Source organism: Phyllostomus hastatus, unplaced genomic scaffold (genome assembly GCF_019186645.2).
Source record: "Phyllostomus hastatus isolate PE091 unplaced genomic scaffold, TTU_PhHast_1.1 phas_scaffold_385, whole genome shotgun sequence".
Classification (NCBI taxonomy): domain Eukaryota; kingdom Metazoa; phylum Chordata; class Mammalia; order Chiroptera; family Phyllostomidae; genus Phyllostomus; species Phyllostomus hastatus.
Genome location: NW_025334026.1, coordinates 4,171,403 through 4,190,163, shown reverse-complemented (window position 1 = coordinate 4,190,163; position 18,761 = coordinate 4,171,403). Strand labels below are relative to the sequence as shown.

General features: G+C 40.6%; 1 protein-coding gene across 1 annotated transcript; it reads left to right on the top strand.

Moving 5' to 3' along the window:
- The first annotated feature begins 17,035 nt into the window (after positions 1-17,035).
- Positions 17,036-18,037, top strand: LOC123806402 (glyceraldehyde-3-phosphate dehydrogenase-like). Its single transcript, XM_045819526.1, has one exon. It carries the CDS (start codon positions 17,036-17,038, stop codon positions 18,035-18,037), a length of 1,002 nt encoding a protein of 333 aa, XP_045675482.1.
- The last annotated feature ends 724 nt before the right edge of the window (positions 18,038-18,761 follow it).

Genomic DNA, 18,761 nt, shown 5'->3' with positions numbered 1-18,761 from the left:
AAATAAAAGTTCAAGGAGAAAAAAGAATGAGATAAAATTTCCAACAGTTAAGGAAATTTCTTGTACTTTTTCCACAAAAATTTCCATATATTTTCATAATGTGTAACTATGGTCACAGATTTTTTTTTAAAATAATGATGGTAGGTATATTTAAAAGTGTGAAGTAAGGTCATATTCTAAAATGTTGGTATTGTATAATTGGGAAACTAGACTTTGCAACTATTTAAACTTACAATAAACCAATTTTAGATGTCAACTTAAAATGTGCAAGGAAAGGACACATAGTTCTTAGAAACTCTTTTAGGAGAAACACAAGTGAAATACTTGAAGATCAGGAAACAGGACCATTTGTTTGTCTACTGAGCAGTAACTGTGTGCCAGGCAAAACGCTCAAGAGCGAGACCGGCAGGGCTCCTGCAGCTGGCACCTGATGAGTAACAAACAAGCATAAACAAAGGAGAAAGAGCCAATGTCCGAAACTGATGATACGTTGAAGAACACAATAGATGTAATAGAGAGCTCCTTGGGTGAGACCCAGTGTATGGGGAAGAGTGGCAGATGGGTTGGTGAAGGTAAGTCTCACAGAGGAAGTGACATCTGAGCTGAGACCTAAATGCTGCAGGTGTCAGCAACCAGTAAATCTGAGAAAGAGAGTGTCAAGCTGAAGAAACAAGTGCAAGACCCCATGGTGGGAACAAGCACAGTGTGTTCCAGGAATAGACAGAAGATGCTTGTGGCAGAAACATGGTGAGCAGGAGAAGTATAGAGAAGGCAAGCTGGGGTCTTATAGGCTGTGAAGCGTGGAGTCTGAATTTTATTCTAAAGATGATAGGAATCTTTTAAATTAGAGTTTCTAAACCTCTACCCTATTAACATTTGGCCCAGATAATTCTCTGTGAAGGGGGTTGTCCTGAGCCCTGCAGCATTCCTGTCCTCTACTCACTAGCTGCCAACAGCATCCCACCTCAGCTGTGACAACCAAAAATCTCTCCAGACACCACCAACCATCCCTGGGGGGCGGGGAGGCAATCTGTCCCTATAACGGGATATTGCACAGCCACCGGTAATGGCGATGCCAGGCTACATCTGATGAACAGGACGACACCCATGACCCCGCGGAGGCATGGCATAATGAACACACTTTATTTCTGTTCCCTCCCATAACCTCCCTGAAACAACCTTCGAGGAATAAGGAAGGTCAAAATTAATGAGGAAAAGGAAAATGGGAGAGGAAACATCAGCTGAACCGTGCCAACAAAATTTTAGAAGGTAGAAAGCAAGTGGTTAGCGAACCAGCAGAAGACAGAGATGGAAACAAGCTAATCCCTACCATGGAAGCCAGAGGCGGCTGGGAGACTGAAAAGTTCAGTTACCTGTGGAGGCTCTGATGAGCTGTGTGGAAGTCAGTATAGGAACAAGGTTGGGTTCTTCCCACCCCATAGAGCAGGTGACTACCTCTTTCTGAGCCGCAGCATAAGACAAAAAGTTTTAGCGAGTCTTCATTTGGGAAGGGGCACACGGAGGGTGGAATGAATCATGGAACTGAAAACCGGGGGAGTAAAGAGAGTGTACCTAGGAACAGTGAGATTCCCAAGCTTTTGAACTATGTGGATTTTTAAAAACCATGTGCACATATTTTTTCAAACAAAAAATAATTAAGATTTTTAAATCAGTATATCATCATTATTCAAACATTGAAACCATAAGAATTTACACAATGGAAAGTCTCCCTCCCACTTCTGTGTTCAATCACATAATCCCAACCCTCTCCAACAGGTAACTGCTGTTATTAGCTTCTCATCTCTCCTTCCAGAATTCTTTTTTACCCCACCCCCTCCCTTCCAGAATTCTTCATACATATGTCTGTAACGTATTATTCCTGCTGGTATGGTCTGAATATTTGTGCCCTTCCCCCCACCAAATTCATATGTTGAAATACTAGCGCCTGATGTGATGGTATTGGTGGGGGGGGGCCTTTGGGGTGTTAGGTCACAAAAGCAGATGAATGAGAGTAATGCTTTTAGAAAAGAAACCTCAGAAGAGAACTGCTCCCTGGCCCCTTCCACCATGTGAGGACACAGGGAGAACACAACTGTGCTGGGGCCTTGATCTTAGACCAGCCTCCAGAACTCTGAGAATAAATGTATGTTGTTTATAAGCTACCCAGTCCATGGCACTTTGTTATAGCAGCCTGAGCAGACTAAGACACCTCTCTTCTCAAAATAAATACCACAGACCCTGCATCTTTTTGACAAAAGTCTCTCCCAAGACTCCTTGCAGGCAAGGTGAGGGCACATGGGCCCAGTGGCTGTGCTCCTTTCATCCAGAAGAAGCTGAGTTTGCAAATCCTACAAGTGCTGGTTAAGAGACATCTCTGGGGAGACATTCTTCAGTGTTACACTGTGTTCTCTCCGGAGCCCTTTTTTTTTTTAACTTTTGATCATCATTTATTAGTTTACAAAGAGCCAGGTTCTGTAATATGCTAAGCACTTTCTATACTTGGCCTATTTTGTCTTTTCACTCCTCCCAGCAAACAAGAGCCCAGGCAGCCATTGGTTACAGGAGGCACAATGCCTAAGGCCCTGATACTTCTAGAATCCCATCCAACTGTTGTAATTCTTTTAAACTCAGAAGAAAAAAAATAAATATAACCCTGCCTGTACTATATTCATCACTTTAGCAACACAATCATAAAATATAGTTTAGATTTCTTCTTTTTAAATGGAGAAATGTGGCCTGGCCAGCAGCCCTGCAAGGTGGGTATTATTGTCACACGATCTATTCAGGGGAGCAAACTGAAGTCTGAGAAGTGACTTGACCAGGCCTAGGGAACCTTAAAGCTCTCATGCTTGGCCACTAAGCTAAAGGGGCTCTGGATCAACACTTTACCTCCAGGGGATGTTTATGGCTGGAGCTGGACATGCGTGGAGATTTATCCTGGAAGAAGATTTAGAGGAGATTTGATACAGTCTTTGAATATTTCAGGGGCTGTCATGTGGAAAAAAGATTAGCCCTGTTTTCTATTGCTCCTGAGAATGGAGCTGGAATACTAGGTGGAGTAAGGCTGCAGAAAAGCAGGCTTTGGCCCAGTGATACAACGCACTTGCTGGAAGTAATGAGAACCCTGTCAGTGGTGATTTATCCTGAAAACCAAAGGGGGGACGTTTGAGCCCAGACCCTGACAAGAAAATAACTGGAGAGGATTGCTGCCTTGGGATGGAACTTGGACGAAAACAAAATGAACTTTTATGCCCCTTTTAACTTTAAAATTCTATAGCTGCAAATATTAGTTCAGCAGTTTAGGGAAGTTGGGATCCTCCCCACCTCTACCCTGATTTTACCAGTCCTAACTGAGCTGTCTCATACACTATTGGTGGCAGTATAAACAGGTACAGCCTTTTTGGAAGAGCCATTGGTAGTACCTATTACTATTTAGACTGTTCATACCTTTTGACTTAGCAGTTCTATATGAAAGAACCTATTCTATAATATAAGTGCACAAATATGGAAAGGTATTTGTCCAAGGGTATTGACCCACAGTATGGTTGTAACAGTAAAAGTTTGGCGACAACCTAAGTGTCCCTCAGAAGGAGACTGGTTAAGTGAATGATGATATGCGGTAGACATGTCATGCACTGTATTAATGATCCAGGCTCTGCTGTAGGCCCTAAGGATCCAAACGTGAGCATGAGTGACAAAGGCCCCCACGCTGTGGACGTTTTCCTCGGTGGAAAGGATGTCACCCAATAAGCAAACATACTTCGTGAGTAAATCACACTGTATTAGAAGTTAGTCAGGGCTGTGTTGAGAACTTGGGAATGTAAGGTAGGAGTGGGTTACAATTTTAAGTGGAGTTAAACCATACCCAGAAGGCCCTAGAAGAACAATAGCTATTGTTCATTTTAGTCCTGCAGTTAACAAAAGCTCACAAAATATTTATCTACAAAAGATACCTAAAAGCATTTCAGCCTGCAAATGAAGAGTGGGAGGGCTTGGACTCTGGTGACTCTTTTATCTGCCTCCCCTGAAAGGAGTCAAAACATCTCAGCTAAGGGCAAGGTCCCCTGACTGAATGTCCTGTTTGCCTGGGTGCCTTTGTAGCAATCTGCTCAAATGTTTCCATCGCTTTAACTGTGGGTGGGATGCTTCTCAGCTCCCTGTGTCCTTGATAAAGGCCTACAGGGCCTCCTCCATTAGGCAATGATGAAGCCTTTGATGTTGTGAGGTTCCTCCCTGGACAACAGGTTATTAGTCAGCAACTCCTTACACTACGCATTTATTCTGAGTCTTGGACAGAGACTGATGGGAGATACCAAAGAGAGGGAGGTGCTTGCTTTCCGGGACTCCAAGCAAGACTTAACTAGTTCCCTCATGGCACTGGCCTCATGAGGGTAACAGGCATCTATTAACTGGTTAAGATGTCACCCAAAGCAGAGAAAGCAGCTCCTTCACAGGGACAAGAGAAAAATAAATTTCTACACAAAGCAGAAAATAACCACCCCAGAAGAGATCAATAAAGTCCCAAAGGGATGATGAGCAAAAGCTTCCCTGGCACCCAGGACACTGCTGGTGGGCCTGGAGGAGATCCAGTTGGGGGTTAACACAGGAACTGGGGGATGGTGTCCTAGCAGAGGGCACGGCAAAGAAAAACATGTGGAGGTAGCTACAGTGGAGCATATTCAAACTGTTCTAAGTAGTTCCTTTGTTTGAAGCAGAGACATAAAGAAAAGAATAAATAATAGTAATAACAAACATTCACTCTGCTTTTACTATGTGGCTGCAGCATTGAAAACACTTTCTACTCCATCTAATCTTCACAACAATCCTGTAAGGAGGTATATGAGTATCCCATCTTGATAGGTGAGCAAACAGAGGCAAAGGTAGATTGATAATTTGCTCATTTGTGGTAAGGAGTTTGTAAAACACCACTGCCAACAACAGTGATAAGCACGATAATCAGCTGCTATTGATTGATTGCTAAGCACTCCACTGAGCTCTGGACATTCTTCCTCCTCTGATCTGACCCTCACTGTCCAGGTAAGGAAACTTAGGCTTGGGCAGGAGTAAAATTTTTGCGTACTATTGAAGCTAAGTTGTCACTAATTCTAACTAGATTGTTATAAATTGAGATGTTAATTGTAATTTCCAAGGCAACTACTAAGAAAATAACTGAAAATGTAAAGTAAAATGCACAACAAAGGACTCCAAGTGGCACACTAGAAAATATCTATCTAACATAGAAGAGGATGTAATGGAAAAATTGAGGAATAAAAAGATATGATATATAGAAAACAAATACCAGAAGTAAGTCCTTACTTATGAGTAATCATATTACATGTAAATGGATTAAACTCTCCAATTAAACATCAGGTCGCCAGAATGAATAAAATAACACAAACCAACTATATGTTCACTTTAGATCCAGATCCAGAGACACAAATAGATTGAAAGTGAAAGGATGGAAAAAGATATTCCATACAAATAGTAGCCAAAAATAAAGTTGGAATGGTTATATTAATATCATACAAATAAACTTTAAATCAAAAATCGTTACAATCAAAAAGAGGCCAAAGAAGGGTATTATATAATTATAAAAGGGTAGATCCATTAAGAATATATAACAGGGTAGTGGTGGAGGGATTGTGGGAAAAAAAAGAAACAAAAGAGACAGACAACAGTGTGGCAATTGTCGGGTGAGGGGGATGTGAGGGGAAGCAGAGGATGGTATAGGGGGAATAAATGGTGAAGAATGGAGACTTCACTTGAGGTGGTGAACACACAATACAGTGTGCAGATGATGTGTTGTGGAATTGTGCACCTGAAACCTGTATTACTTTGTTAACTGGTGTCACTCCAATAAAGTCAATAAAAAGAAAAAATAGAAGTGATAACAATTATAAATATGCATGTACCTAAAAAGAGCCCTGAAGTGTATGAAGCAAAAGCTGACAGAATTGAAGGAAAAATAGACAGTACAACTATAATAGTTGGAGACTTCAACACCTTCAATAACAGATAGAACTACTAGATCAAATATAAGTAAAGAAACAGAAGAATTGAACAACACTATAAAGCAACTAGACCTAACAGACATATTTACAACATTCCTCTCAAAACAATCAGAATATACATCTTTTCTCATACACATGAAACATTTTCTAGGATAGACCATGTGCTAAGCCACAAAACAAGTCCTAATAAATTTTTAAAAGATTGAAACTATCTTTTCCAGTTAAAATGAAATGAAACAGAAGAAAGAATGGAAAATTCACAAAAATATGCAAGTTGAACATCATACTTTTAAACAAACAATGGATGAAAAAAGACTTCACATGGGAGATTAGAAGATACTCTGAGATAAATGAAAAGAAAACTACAATGCACCAAAATTTAGAGCTGTAAACACATTAAAAATGAAAGAACCCAAACTAATACCCTAAATTTCCACTTTAAAGAATTAAAAAAGAAAACTCGAACTATACCCAAGCAAGCAGAAGGAAGAAAGTGATGAAGCTTAGAGTGAAAATCCACAGAACAGAGAATAGAAAAGCAATAGAGGGGCTCAACAAACACAAAAGTTGGTTCATTATTTGAAAAGAATAAAACTGAAAGACTTCCAGCTAGACTGACTAAGAAAAAAAGAGAAAAGACTCAAATTGCTAAAGTCAGAAAGTAAAGTGGGACAATTGCTACCAACCTTCCAAAAATACAAAAGAAATACTAATTGTATGCCAGCAACTTAAGTATCCTAGACAAAATGGACAAATTCCTAGAAACACACAAATTGCCAAAACTAAGTAAATAGTAAATGTGAATGGACCTATACTAGTAAAAAGATTGAATTAGTAATATAAATTTTATTTTATTTATTTTTTTAATCCCCAATGAGGACTTTTTTTTTCACTGCTTCTAGAGAAAGAGAGAAGGGGGAGAGAGAGAGAAAGAAATATCAATGTGTGAAAGAAACATCAATCAGTTGCCTCCCATACCTGCCCAGACAGGTGATTATACACACCAGAACAGGGATGGACCTGCAACCTAGGCAAGTGCCCCGATCGGGAATGGAACCCACACCCTTCAGTTACAGGATGATGCTCCCACCAACTGAGCCACACCAGTCAGGGCAGTAATATATAATTTTTAATTTTCCTATAAAGAAAATCCCAGGGCCAGATGGCTTCACTGGTGAATCCTACCAAGCACTTAAGAATTACTACCAATGTTTCTCAAACTTTTCCAAAAATATAAGAGACCAGCATTACCTTGAAACCACAGCCAGATATAGTCACCATGAGAAAAGAAAACTAAAGACCACTACTTCTTTTAAATATATATGCAAAAATGCTCAGCAAAATACTATCATATCCAATCCATGGATTATACATCATGATCTAATGAGTTCATTTCAGGAATGCAAAGGTGATTCAGTATTTTAAAAGTTAATCAATGTCATATACTACATTAATAGAATGAAGAGGACAAAAGACCACAATGAACATCTCAACTGATGCAGAAAAAAGGCCTTTGATGAAATTTAACAACCTTTCATGATACAGATACTCAACAACTAGGACTAGAGGGGAAATTTTCAATATAATAAGGGACTTATATGAAAAACCCACATGACCCCTGGCTGGCGTAGCTCAGTGGATTGAGCTCGGGCTGCGAACCAAAATGTCACAGGTTCGATTCCCAGTCAGGTTACATGCCTGGGTTGCAGGCCATGGCCCCCAGCAACCGCACATTGATGTTTCTTTCTCTCTCTCTCTCTCTTTCTCCCTCCATTCCCTCTCTAAAAAAATAAATAAATAAAATATTAAAAAAAAAAAAAGAAAAACCCACATGATATGCAATGATGAAGATTTAAAGCTTTCCCCCGAAGACTAGGAACAAGACAAAGATGCCTGCTTTTTGTTACCTCTATTCAGCATTTTAATTGAATGCTCTAAAATATTAGTTTGCTTGTTATTCAGGTATGGTGAAGCCAACAGATCAGGAGATGACTGCCATCTCCTTGAGAAGATAGTTTATCAGCTTGTCTTGGTTCATGCTGTAAACTTTGCTAAAATCTCTCAAAGGTCCACAAACCTTAAACAAGCAGCATCTGGCCTCAGTGTGCTCTGTACCTCTTGCTAAGCAGCCATAAGCCTGGTAGTAGTGGCAACTGGCCTCAGTTTGCAGCTTGTCCCTTCCCAGGCATCTCCAAACCCAGCAAGACTGGCAAATATCTGCAGATCATGTTGTAGTTCATGCTGAGTGGCCCTGGGCAGGGCATGAACAGTAGCTGACCTTGGCTTGCACCTCTTGATAGGCCCCAGAGCCAGTGTACCCAATGGACAGCTTCAGACAATGCTGGAGCACCACCCAACCACCTACAAGAACAATACACTCAAGGGGCAGATTTGGTGGGCACCAGAGCCAGCTGAAGTGAGTCCTGCTCCTTGGGTAGGGTCCATGCACAGGAGCTTCTTTACTATAATCACAGCATGTCTTTGCAGCCAACTGCCCTGGGGGTCCAATCCCTCCTGCCAGGGTCCAGCCTTGGCAGGATCTCAGGGTCCCCGAAGGATGCACAACTTAGGAGAAGTGAATGAAGTGAGACACCCAGTGAGGTGCCAGAGGACAGCCAGGCTTTTTGGGCCCAACTGACTCACGAAGAAGAATCAATTTTTATTTTTATAGGGGAGGTTATACAACATTCAATGCATAGTGTGATTATTAAAACAGAAACAGTTACCATAGAAATAATTTTGAAAAATACAGAAAGTTTTACAGATCAATCATGTTAAATAAAGAAATAACTGAAAAGTACAGGAGGTCCCACAGATCAACCATATTAAACAAAGGTTATTTTGACCAAGAGAGTCATTAATCAGATAGCCAACAAAGCTATATGGGCACAAATTTTCAGGTACCAATTAGTTAGTAACTAGGTGTCTATTAAGATTCTAGGGATTGGTCTAAATTAAAAGGGTGCAAGGAGTGATTTATAGGTTATATAGAAATTAGCTATTGTCTGTTGAAGTTAGATTTGTCTAGGTTAGGTAACTGGTTTCCTGCCTAGGTCTTTTGATTTATACATCTTGTGGGGACCATGTTTTGTATTCGTTTCCACATATTGAGATTATTATTTTCAACTAGAATTCCTGGCTTCTTTACATTCCTGTCCAGGGTATGGGAGGGATAGTGGCTCTAATAAACCTTAAGCTTTTAAGTGGTGACTCCTTAAGAAACATTCCTAGCAACAGCTTCCTTCAGCATTCTGGCAGTTGGTCTGCCCATAGTTTAATTTGTCCTTAACGTCCCAGGTGGGGGAAGTAGGCAGCATTAGGGTTGTTAGGGATTTCTATTCTGTGGTCAGCAAATTATTTCACACAGAATCAGAGGCATCATGCAGATTTTTTCTTATAATGCACAAGTATCTAAAAATCCCACCACCTGTTGCTAGCAGGGACAGGCAGACAGGAAGAGATAGACAGGAGATCTGGCCACAGTCGCCTCTGCTGTGCAAATGCGTCTCATCTGACCTGTGTCAAGGGTCAGCTGTTGGTTGGCTCCCAACACCCCCCCATTTACAAGCCAATAGCAATCAAAGTTCAAGTACAACAGGAGAGTGCACAAAGCACACATGGTGGGGGGTCTCACCAGGAGATCCCCATTTCAGTGATGAGGGAGGCTGTGCCACTGGGCCCCATGGAAAACCTACTACATAAGGCTTCTCTACCAAGACTGGGAGATGTAGCAGCTCTACCTAACACATAGAAACAAACACAGGGAGGCAGCCAAAGTGAGGAGAGAAAAAAATGTCCAAATTAAAAGAGTAGAACAAAACTCCAGGAAAAGAAGTAAACAAAATGGAGACAAGCAAGCTACTAGATGCAGAGTTCAAAACACTGGTTCCAAAGATGCTCAACAAACTTAGGGAAAGAATAGATTGGCTCAGTGAGAACTTCAACAAAGAGATGGGCAACATAAAAATAGAGATAGAAAACATAAACAGATCAGTCAGCAATGAAGAATACAATAACAGAAATGAATACACTAGAAGGAATCAACATCAGATTAGATGAAGCAGAGGATTGAATCAGTGATTTGGAAGATAAGGTAGGAGGAAATATCAATCAGAACAGCAAAAAAAAGGTCCCCCCAAGTGAGGACCATATAAGGAGTCTCTGGAACAACTTCAAGCACACCAAATATTCTCATCAGGGGGTGCCAGAAGGAGAAGAGAGAGAGCAAGAAACTGAAAACCTATTTAAAAAAATAATGACAGAAAACTTCCCTAACTTGGCAAACAAAATAAACACACAAGTCCAGGAAGCACAGATAGTCCCAAAGATGAACCTGAAGAGGCCCACACCAAGACACATCATAATTAAAATGCCGGTGGTTGAAGACAAAGAGAATCTGAAAATCAGTAAAAGAAAAGCAGTTAGTGACCTACAAGGGAGCTCCCACAAGACTGTCAGCTGATTTCTCAACAAAAGCTTTGCAGGCCAGAAGGTATTAGCATGAAATATTCAAATTGATGAAAAGCAGGGACCTATAACCAATACTACTCTATCCAGCAAAGCTACCATTTAGAATGGAAGGGCAGATAAAGAGCTTCCTAGACAAGTAAAAGCTAAAGGAGTTCATCACCACCATCCCAGTACTAAGGGGTCTTCTTTAAGAAGAAGGAAAAAGGACCAAAAATATGAATAATAAAACAACACTAAATACATATCTATCAATAATTACTTTAAATGCAAATGGATTAAATGCTCCAATCAAAAGACATATGGAGCCTGAATGGATAACAAAACAAGATCTTTACATATGCTGTCTACAAGAGACTCACTTCAGATTTAAATGCACCCACAGACTGAGAGTAAAGAGATGGAAAAAGATATGTCATGAAAATTGAAATAAAAAAAAAACTGGGATAGCGATACTTATACCAGACAAGAGAGACTTTAAAATAAAGGCTATTACAAGAGACAAAAAAGGACCCAGCAATTCCACTTCTGGTTATTTATCCAAAGAAACCCAAAACACTAAGTTGAAAAGACTTATACTGTACCTTTATATGTTCATTGCAGCATTATTTACAATAGCCAAGATGCAGAAGCAACCTAAGTGCCCATTAATAGACAATTGGATAAAGAAGAAATGGTATAGCCCTGGCTGATGTGGCTCAGTGGACTGAGCACCAGACTGCGAAGCAAAAGGTCACTGTTTCAATTCCCAGTCAGGGCATGTGCCAGGGTTGCAGGCCTGGTCCCCAGTAGGAGGCATGTGAGAGGCAACCATACATTGATGTTTCTCTCCCTCTCTTTCTCTCTCCCTTCTCCTCTCTCTAAAAATAAATAAATAAAATCTTTTTTAAAAAAGAAGAAAAAGACATGGTACATATACATTATGGAATATTACTCAACCATTAAAAAGAATGAAATCTTGCCATTTGGAACATCATGTACAAATCTATAGGATATTGTGCTGAGTGAAACAAGTCAAACACAGAAAGACAAATACCATACGATTTCACTTATACATAGAATATAAACAACAAAATAAATGGACAAACAAAACCAAACCAGACTCCCACATACAGAAAACATCTGATGGTTGCCAGAAAGAAGGGGTGTTGGGAAATGGGTAAAAAAAAGGAGAAGAGATTAGGAAGTACAAATTGTCAGATGTTACAGAATAGTCACAGGGATGTAAATTAAAGCACAGGGAATATAGTCAGTAGTAATTTAATAACTATGTATGGTGTCAGATGGGTACTAGACTTATTGGGGTGATGATTTTGTAAGTTATATACATGTCTAATCACTGGGTTACATGCCTGAAATTAATATTGAATGGCAACTGAATTTGAAAATAAAAATTATTTAAAAAATAAAGTAAAACATTAACCTGTAAAAAGAAGATAGTTTACTATACTCACAGATCCCAACATAAGGGAGCATGTCATGCCATGGTGATGGGAGCACACAAGAAACACTGGGGTTGGTAAGGAAGCAGGGGGTTAAGGGAAAACTGTGGGTTAGAACATTATTGGAGTTTGAAAGTGAAGGAATGGGAGACTTAGGGTAAGCAGGCTTAGGATTGGCTAGTTTAAATAATTTAGGCAGGGTCTGGGGGATAGGGACTGTCCCTAGGTCTCTGAACCTAACCCTGAAAACTATAAAATGTTGCTGACAAAAAATAAAGAAGGCCTAAATAGATAGAAAGACATCCCGTATCTATAGATTGGAAGACAATGTTGTTAAGATAGCAATGCAACACAAGAGCTATCTATAGATTCAGTGCCATCCCTATGTCCTTTTTTACAGACATAGAAAAGGCAAAACTAAATTTATATGGTATTGCAAGGGACCCTGAAAAGCCAAAATGATCTTGGAAAAGAAGAAATTTGGGAGACTCCAACTTTGTGATTTAAAACTTACTACATAGTTCCTATAACCAAACATTGTGGTATAAGTGTTAAGGATAGACATATAGATCAATGGGCTAAAGTTGAGATTCTGTACACATATCTATGGTCAAATGATTTTTGACAAGAGTGCCAACCATTTATGAGGGTGGGGAAAATAATCTCTTGAACCAATGATCCTGGGACAACTAGGTATTTACATGCAAAAAAAGGAGGTAAGGCATTGAACTTACATCATATACAAAATTTAACTCAAAAGGGATTAACAACCTAAATATAAAAGTTGAAACTATAAAATACTTAGAAGAAAATCTAGAGGCAAATCTTCATATCTTGGATTTGGCAATGGTTTCTTAAATATAACACCAAAGGTGCAAACAATAACAATAAAAGTATGTAAATTAGATTTATCAGAATTAAACACACCTGTGCACCAAACAACACCATCAAGAGAAATGAAAAGACTACCTACAAAGTGAAAGAAATTATTTGCAAATGGTATATCTGATAAGACTCAAATACTCAGAATATGAAAAGAACTTTTACAACTCAACAATAACAACAACAATAAAAAAACACAACAAAAACTCAAATTAAAAATGAGCCAAGACTTTGAATAGATATTTCTTCAAAGAAGATATTCACATGGCCAACAAGCACCTGAAAAGAAGATCAATATCATTAGTCAATAGAAAAAGGCAAATAAAGACATACTGTGATGATCACACTGTAAGGTATATAAATGTAGAATCACTATGTTGTATACCTGAAACTTTCAACTAACTATAATAAACATACACACACATAAGATGCCACTTCAGACACTATGATGACTATAACAAAAACGGAAAAAAAAACAAGCACTAATAAGGATGTGGAGAAATTTAAACCTTTATAGTTTGCTAATAATTATATAAAATAATGTAGTCTCTGTGCAAAACAGTTTGACAGTTCTTCAAAAGGTAAATATAGAATCACCATATGACCCAGCAATTCCAGGCCTAAGTATATGCCTGAGAACTGAAAATAGGTGTTCACAAATGTTCACAGTCACATTATTCATAATAATCCCAAAGTTGAAGCAACTCAAATATCCATCAGTTGATGAATGGACAAATAATATTAAGTCTATCCTTACAATGGAATAGTATTCAGTGATAAAATGGAATTAAGTACTGGTATATGCTACAACTTGGATGAACCTTGAAAACATGCAAAGTGAAAGAACCCAGACATAAAAGGCCACATATTTTATGAATGCATTTATACGAAATACCCAGAAAAGGCTAACCCAAAGAAATAGAAAGTAAATTGGTGCTTGTCAGATTTGGTTGTTTGGGGCAGGGGGAAAGGAGAGTGGTTGCTTAATGGAGTGATACAAATGCTCTGGAATTGAGAGTGGTGTTAGTTACACAACATTGTCAAAGTGCTAAAGCCATTTAATTGTATACCTTTATTTATGTATTTTTTAATTGTAGTAGTTTTTAAAAAATAGTTTATTTATTTTCAGAGAAGGGGAAAGGAGAGAGAAAGAGAATGAGAGAAACATCAGTGTTCAAGAGAAATATCAGTTGGTTGCCTCTTGCATGCCCCCAACCAGAGACCTGGCCTGCAACCCAGACATATGCCCTGACAGGGAATTGAACCAGTGACCTTTCAGTTCACAGGCTGGCCAGTGCTCAGTCCACTGAGGCACACCAGCCAGGGCTGATTGTATACTTATAAATGGTGATTTTTATATTATATGAATTTTACCTCAATAAATTTTAAAAAATGAATAGAAATGGGACCCAATTCATAAAAATGGGATGTGAAAGAGCTTCACTATATATTTCTAGGAAAATTCTGTATAGGTGTTTTGCATAATGTTCTTATAAATGTTCTATAGAATTTAATTTGAACCCAACTTTAATTTGACATTTAGACTATGTTGTTCAAGGGTCAAAAGTATTTGAAACAAAGACAGATGGAAAATATATTTTTAAAGTTCTCATTGTGTCAGTTTCTTATAAAAGATGACCATAGGGATTTCCAGCCAAGATGGAGGCATAGGTAGACACACTGTGCCTCCTCACACAACCAAAAGAAGGACAACAACAATTCAAAAACAAAAAACAACCAGAACTCACAGAAAACCTAATTGTATGGAAGTCTGACAACCAAGGAGTTAAAGAGGAAACATTCATCCAGATGGGTAGGAGGGGTGGAGTTGGGGAGCAGGGTGGAGAGGACACATGGCACAGTGGTGGCTGGAGAACCAGGGCAGGCAAGGCAGTGGCTGACGGACCCAGCGAGGCAGCAGCTGGTGGAGCCAGCAGTCCCATATTTGTGCACAAATAAACCAGGAGGAACAATTGGGGAGCTGGATAGACCATACAACCCAGGGTCCCAGCATGGGGAAATAAAGCCTCAAACCACTGATTGAAAACACCTGTAGGTGTTGAGGCACCAGCAGGAGAAACTCCCAGCCTCACAGGAGAGTTTGTTGGAGAGACCCACAGGGTCTTCGAATGCACACAAACCCACCCACACAGGAATCAGCACCAGAAGGGCCCAGTTTGCTTGTGGGAAGTGGGGGAAGTGACTGAAATCCAGCAGAGAGCAGAGTAAGCGCAATTGTTCCCTCTCCTACCCCTTCCTCACATACAGGTCACAACACAGCGACCTGGGTTACCCCTCCCAGGTGTTCCACCCCTCACTATGTAACAGGCACGTTAAAACAAAACAAAAAAAAATGGCCCAAACGAAAGAACAGATCAAAGCCCCAGAAAAAATTACAAGTGATCAAGAGATAGCCAACCTATCAGATGCACAGCTCAAAATGGTGGTAGTCAGGATATTCACAGAATTGGTTGAATTTAGTTGCAAATTAGATGAAAAAATGAAGGCTACGCTAAGTGAAATAAAGGAAAATATACAGGGAACCAACAATGACGGGAAGGAAACTGGGACTCAGATCATCAGTGTGGACCAGAAGGAAGAAAGAAACATCCAACCAGAAAAGAATGAAGAAACAAAAATTCAAAAAAGTGAGGAGACGCTTAGGAACCTTAAGGACATCTTTAAATGTTCCAACATCTGAATTATAGGGGTACCAGAAGGAGAAGAAGAATAGCAACAAGTGGAAAAGTTATTTGAACAAATAATAAAGGAGAACTTCCCCAATCTGGCAAAGGAAATAGATGTCCAGGAAGCTCAGGAAGCTCAGAGAGTCCCAAAGAAGTTGGACCCAAGGAGGAACACACCAAGGTACATCATAATTACATTAGCCAAGGTGAAAATGAAGGAGAGAATCCTAGAAGCAGCAAGAAATAAGGGGATGGTAACTACAAAGGAGTTCCCATCAGACTGTCAGCTGATTTCTCAAAAGAGACCTTACAGCCAAGAAGGAGCTGGAAAGAAGTATTCCAAGTCATGAAAGGCAAGGACCTCCATCCAAGATTGCTCTATCCAGCTAAGCTTTCATTTAGAATGGAAGGGAAGGTAAAGTGCTTCTCAGATAAGCTCAAGTTAAAGGAGTTCACCATCACCAAGGCCTCATTATGTGAAATGTTAAAGGGACTTATCTAAGGAAAAAAAGATAAAAAACATGTATAGTAAAATGACAGCAAACTCACAATTATTAACAACCACACCTAAAACAAAACCAAACTAAGCAAACAACTAGAACAGGAACAGAACCAGAAATGGAGATCACATGGAGGGTTAGCAACAGGGGAGTGGCAGCAGGAGAGAGGAGGAAAAAGTACAGCGAATAAGTAGCATAAATGGTAGGTAGAAAATAGACAGGGGAAGGGAAAGAATAGTATAGGAAATGTAAAGCCAAAGAACTTATATGTATGACCTGTGGGCATGAACTAAAGAGGGGAATGTGGATGGGAGGGGGTGGGCAGGCAGGAGGAGAGTGAAGGGGGGAAATGGAACAACTGTAATAGCATAATCAACAAAATATATTGAAAAAAAGATAGCCATATAGCTGATTTTCAGTCCCACACAACCCAGTATTCCCTCCCCAGAGCTGGACTAAGTGAATGCAAATTTGGTTTCACAGCTGAAGCATTTAGACACTTCAAAAGGTAGCGTTACTGGTCTCACTTTGACTGCAGGGTCTGGTTCTAGCTCACAGGGCTCGTTGTCCTCACTGTATCCAGATTTCCTCCCAGAGGAGGCCAGTACTTTTGGGTGGCATTCAGTTTCTCTCTTGTCTCCAACTGATTGACTGTTTTTTCTGTACCACTTAATTTTTCCAACTACAAATAGAATAAAGGCAGTATCCTAAAGAAATGTTTATTATGCATTAGCTAATTGTAACCACAACATTGCAGGTAGGTATTATTGCACTCTCCGTTTTACAGATGGAGATGTCAAAGGCTAAGAGAAGTACAGCAATTCACCCAAGATTATATAACTAGTCAGTATTCACACCCAGTTCCAAGTGATAACAGAGCTTGCGCAGATAACCAAGGCCCTGCAACAGTGTCTAAGGTGGGAAATTAGCACTGCAAGGGGATCAGGGATGTGTTTTCAAGAATATTATCAAGAGGCTCTCTGCTTCTCCTGTTCAACAGACAGCCGCATCTTTCTACGCAGTGCCAGCCTCAACCCTGAGACACGATGGTGAAGATTAGAGTGAACGGATTTGGCTGTATTGGGTGCCTGGTCACCAGGACTGCCTTTTACTCTGGCAAAGTGGACATTGTCACCATCAATGACCCTTTCATTGGCCTCAACTACATTATCTACATGTTCCAGTATGATTCAACTCACAGCAAGTTCAAAGGCATAGTCAAAGTTGAGAATGGGAAGCTTGTCATCAATGGGAAATCCATCTGCATCTTCCAGGAGCAAGATCCTGCCAACATCAAATGGGGTGATGCTGGTGCTGAATATGTTGTGGAGTCCACTGGTGTTTTCACCACCATGGAGAAGGCTGGGACTCACTTGAAGGGTGGAGCTAAGAGAGTCATCATCTCTGCCCCTTCTGTGGATGCCCCCATGTTTGTGATGGGTGTGAACTGTGACAAGTATGACAACTCCATGAAGATTGTCAGCAATGCTTCCTGTAACACGAGCTGCTTGGCCCCCCTGGCCAAGGGCACCCATGACAACTTTGGCATTGTGGAGGGACTCATGACCACAGTCCATGCCATCACTGCCACCCAAAAGACTGTGGATAGGCTCTCTGTCAAACTGTGGTGTTATGGACGAGGGGCTGCCCAGAACACCATCTCTGCTTCCACTGGCGCTGCCAAGGCTGTGGGCAAGGTCATTCCTGAGCTGAACAGGAAGCTCACTGGCATGGCCTTCCGTGTTCCCCCGTCCAATGTGTCTGTTGTGGACCTGACCTGCCACCTGGAGAAAGCTGCCAAATACAATGACATCAAGAAGGTAGTGAAGCAGGCATCAGAGGGCCCCCTCAAGGGCATCCTGGGCTATACTGAGGACCAGGTGGTCTCCTGCAACTTTAACAGTGACACCCACTCCTCCACCTTCAATACCAGGGCTGGCATTGCCCTCAATGACCACTTTGTCAAGCTCATTTCCTGGTATGACAATGAATTTGGCTATAGTAACAAAGTGGTAGACCTTGTGGTCTACATGGTTTCCAAGGAATAAGAACCCGATGGACCACCAGACCCAGTGACAGGAAGAGACCCTTAGCTGCAGGGGAGTCCTTGCCCCAAATCTATCCCCCAGTGCATTGAGAATCTCCTGACCTCCAGTTTCTATCCTAGACCCCCTGAAGAGGGAGGGGCTTAGGGAACCCTGCCTTGTCATGCACCATCAATAAAGTTCACTGCACACCCCCACACACAAAAAAGAATATTATCAAGAGCCCTAGCTACTGTGGTTTAGTGGATTGAGCACCTGCCTGCAAACCAAGAGGTTGCCAGTTTGATTCCTGGCCAGGACACATGGCTGGGTTGCGGACCTAGTCCCCAGTTGGGGGAGAGTGAGAGGCAACAGATCCATGTATCTCTTACACACTGATGTTTCTCTCCCTTTCTTTCTCCTTCCCCCTTCTCTAAAAGTAAATAAATAAAATATTTTTTAAAAGAGAGAGAGAGAATATTATCAAGAGACAACAAAGCAGGGTGACTACCCAGATGTAACCTTGCCAGGCTGGGTTCAAAACTGGCTCTACCACTTCTGGTCAAGATGGAGGTGTAGGTGGACACACTTTGCCTCCTTGCACAACCATAAGAAGGTTCACAGCTAACCTCAAAACAAAATACAACCAGCACTGCCAGAAAATAGAACTGTATCGAAGTCCAACAACCAAGGATTTAAAGAAGAAATATTCATCCAGACCTGTAGGAGGGGCAGGAACAGGGCAGAA

Bases quoted from the DNA above. Each gene is read 5' to 3' on its own strand.
- LOC123806402 (XM_045819526.1), top strand. From the start codon at position 17,036: ATGGTGAAGATTAGAGTGAACGGATTTGGCTGTATTGGGTGCCTGGTC.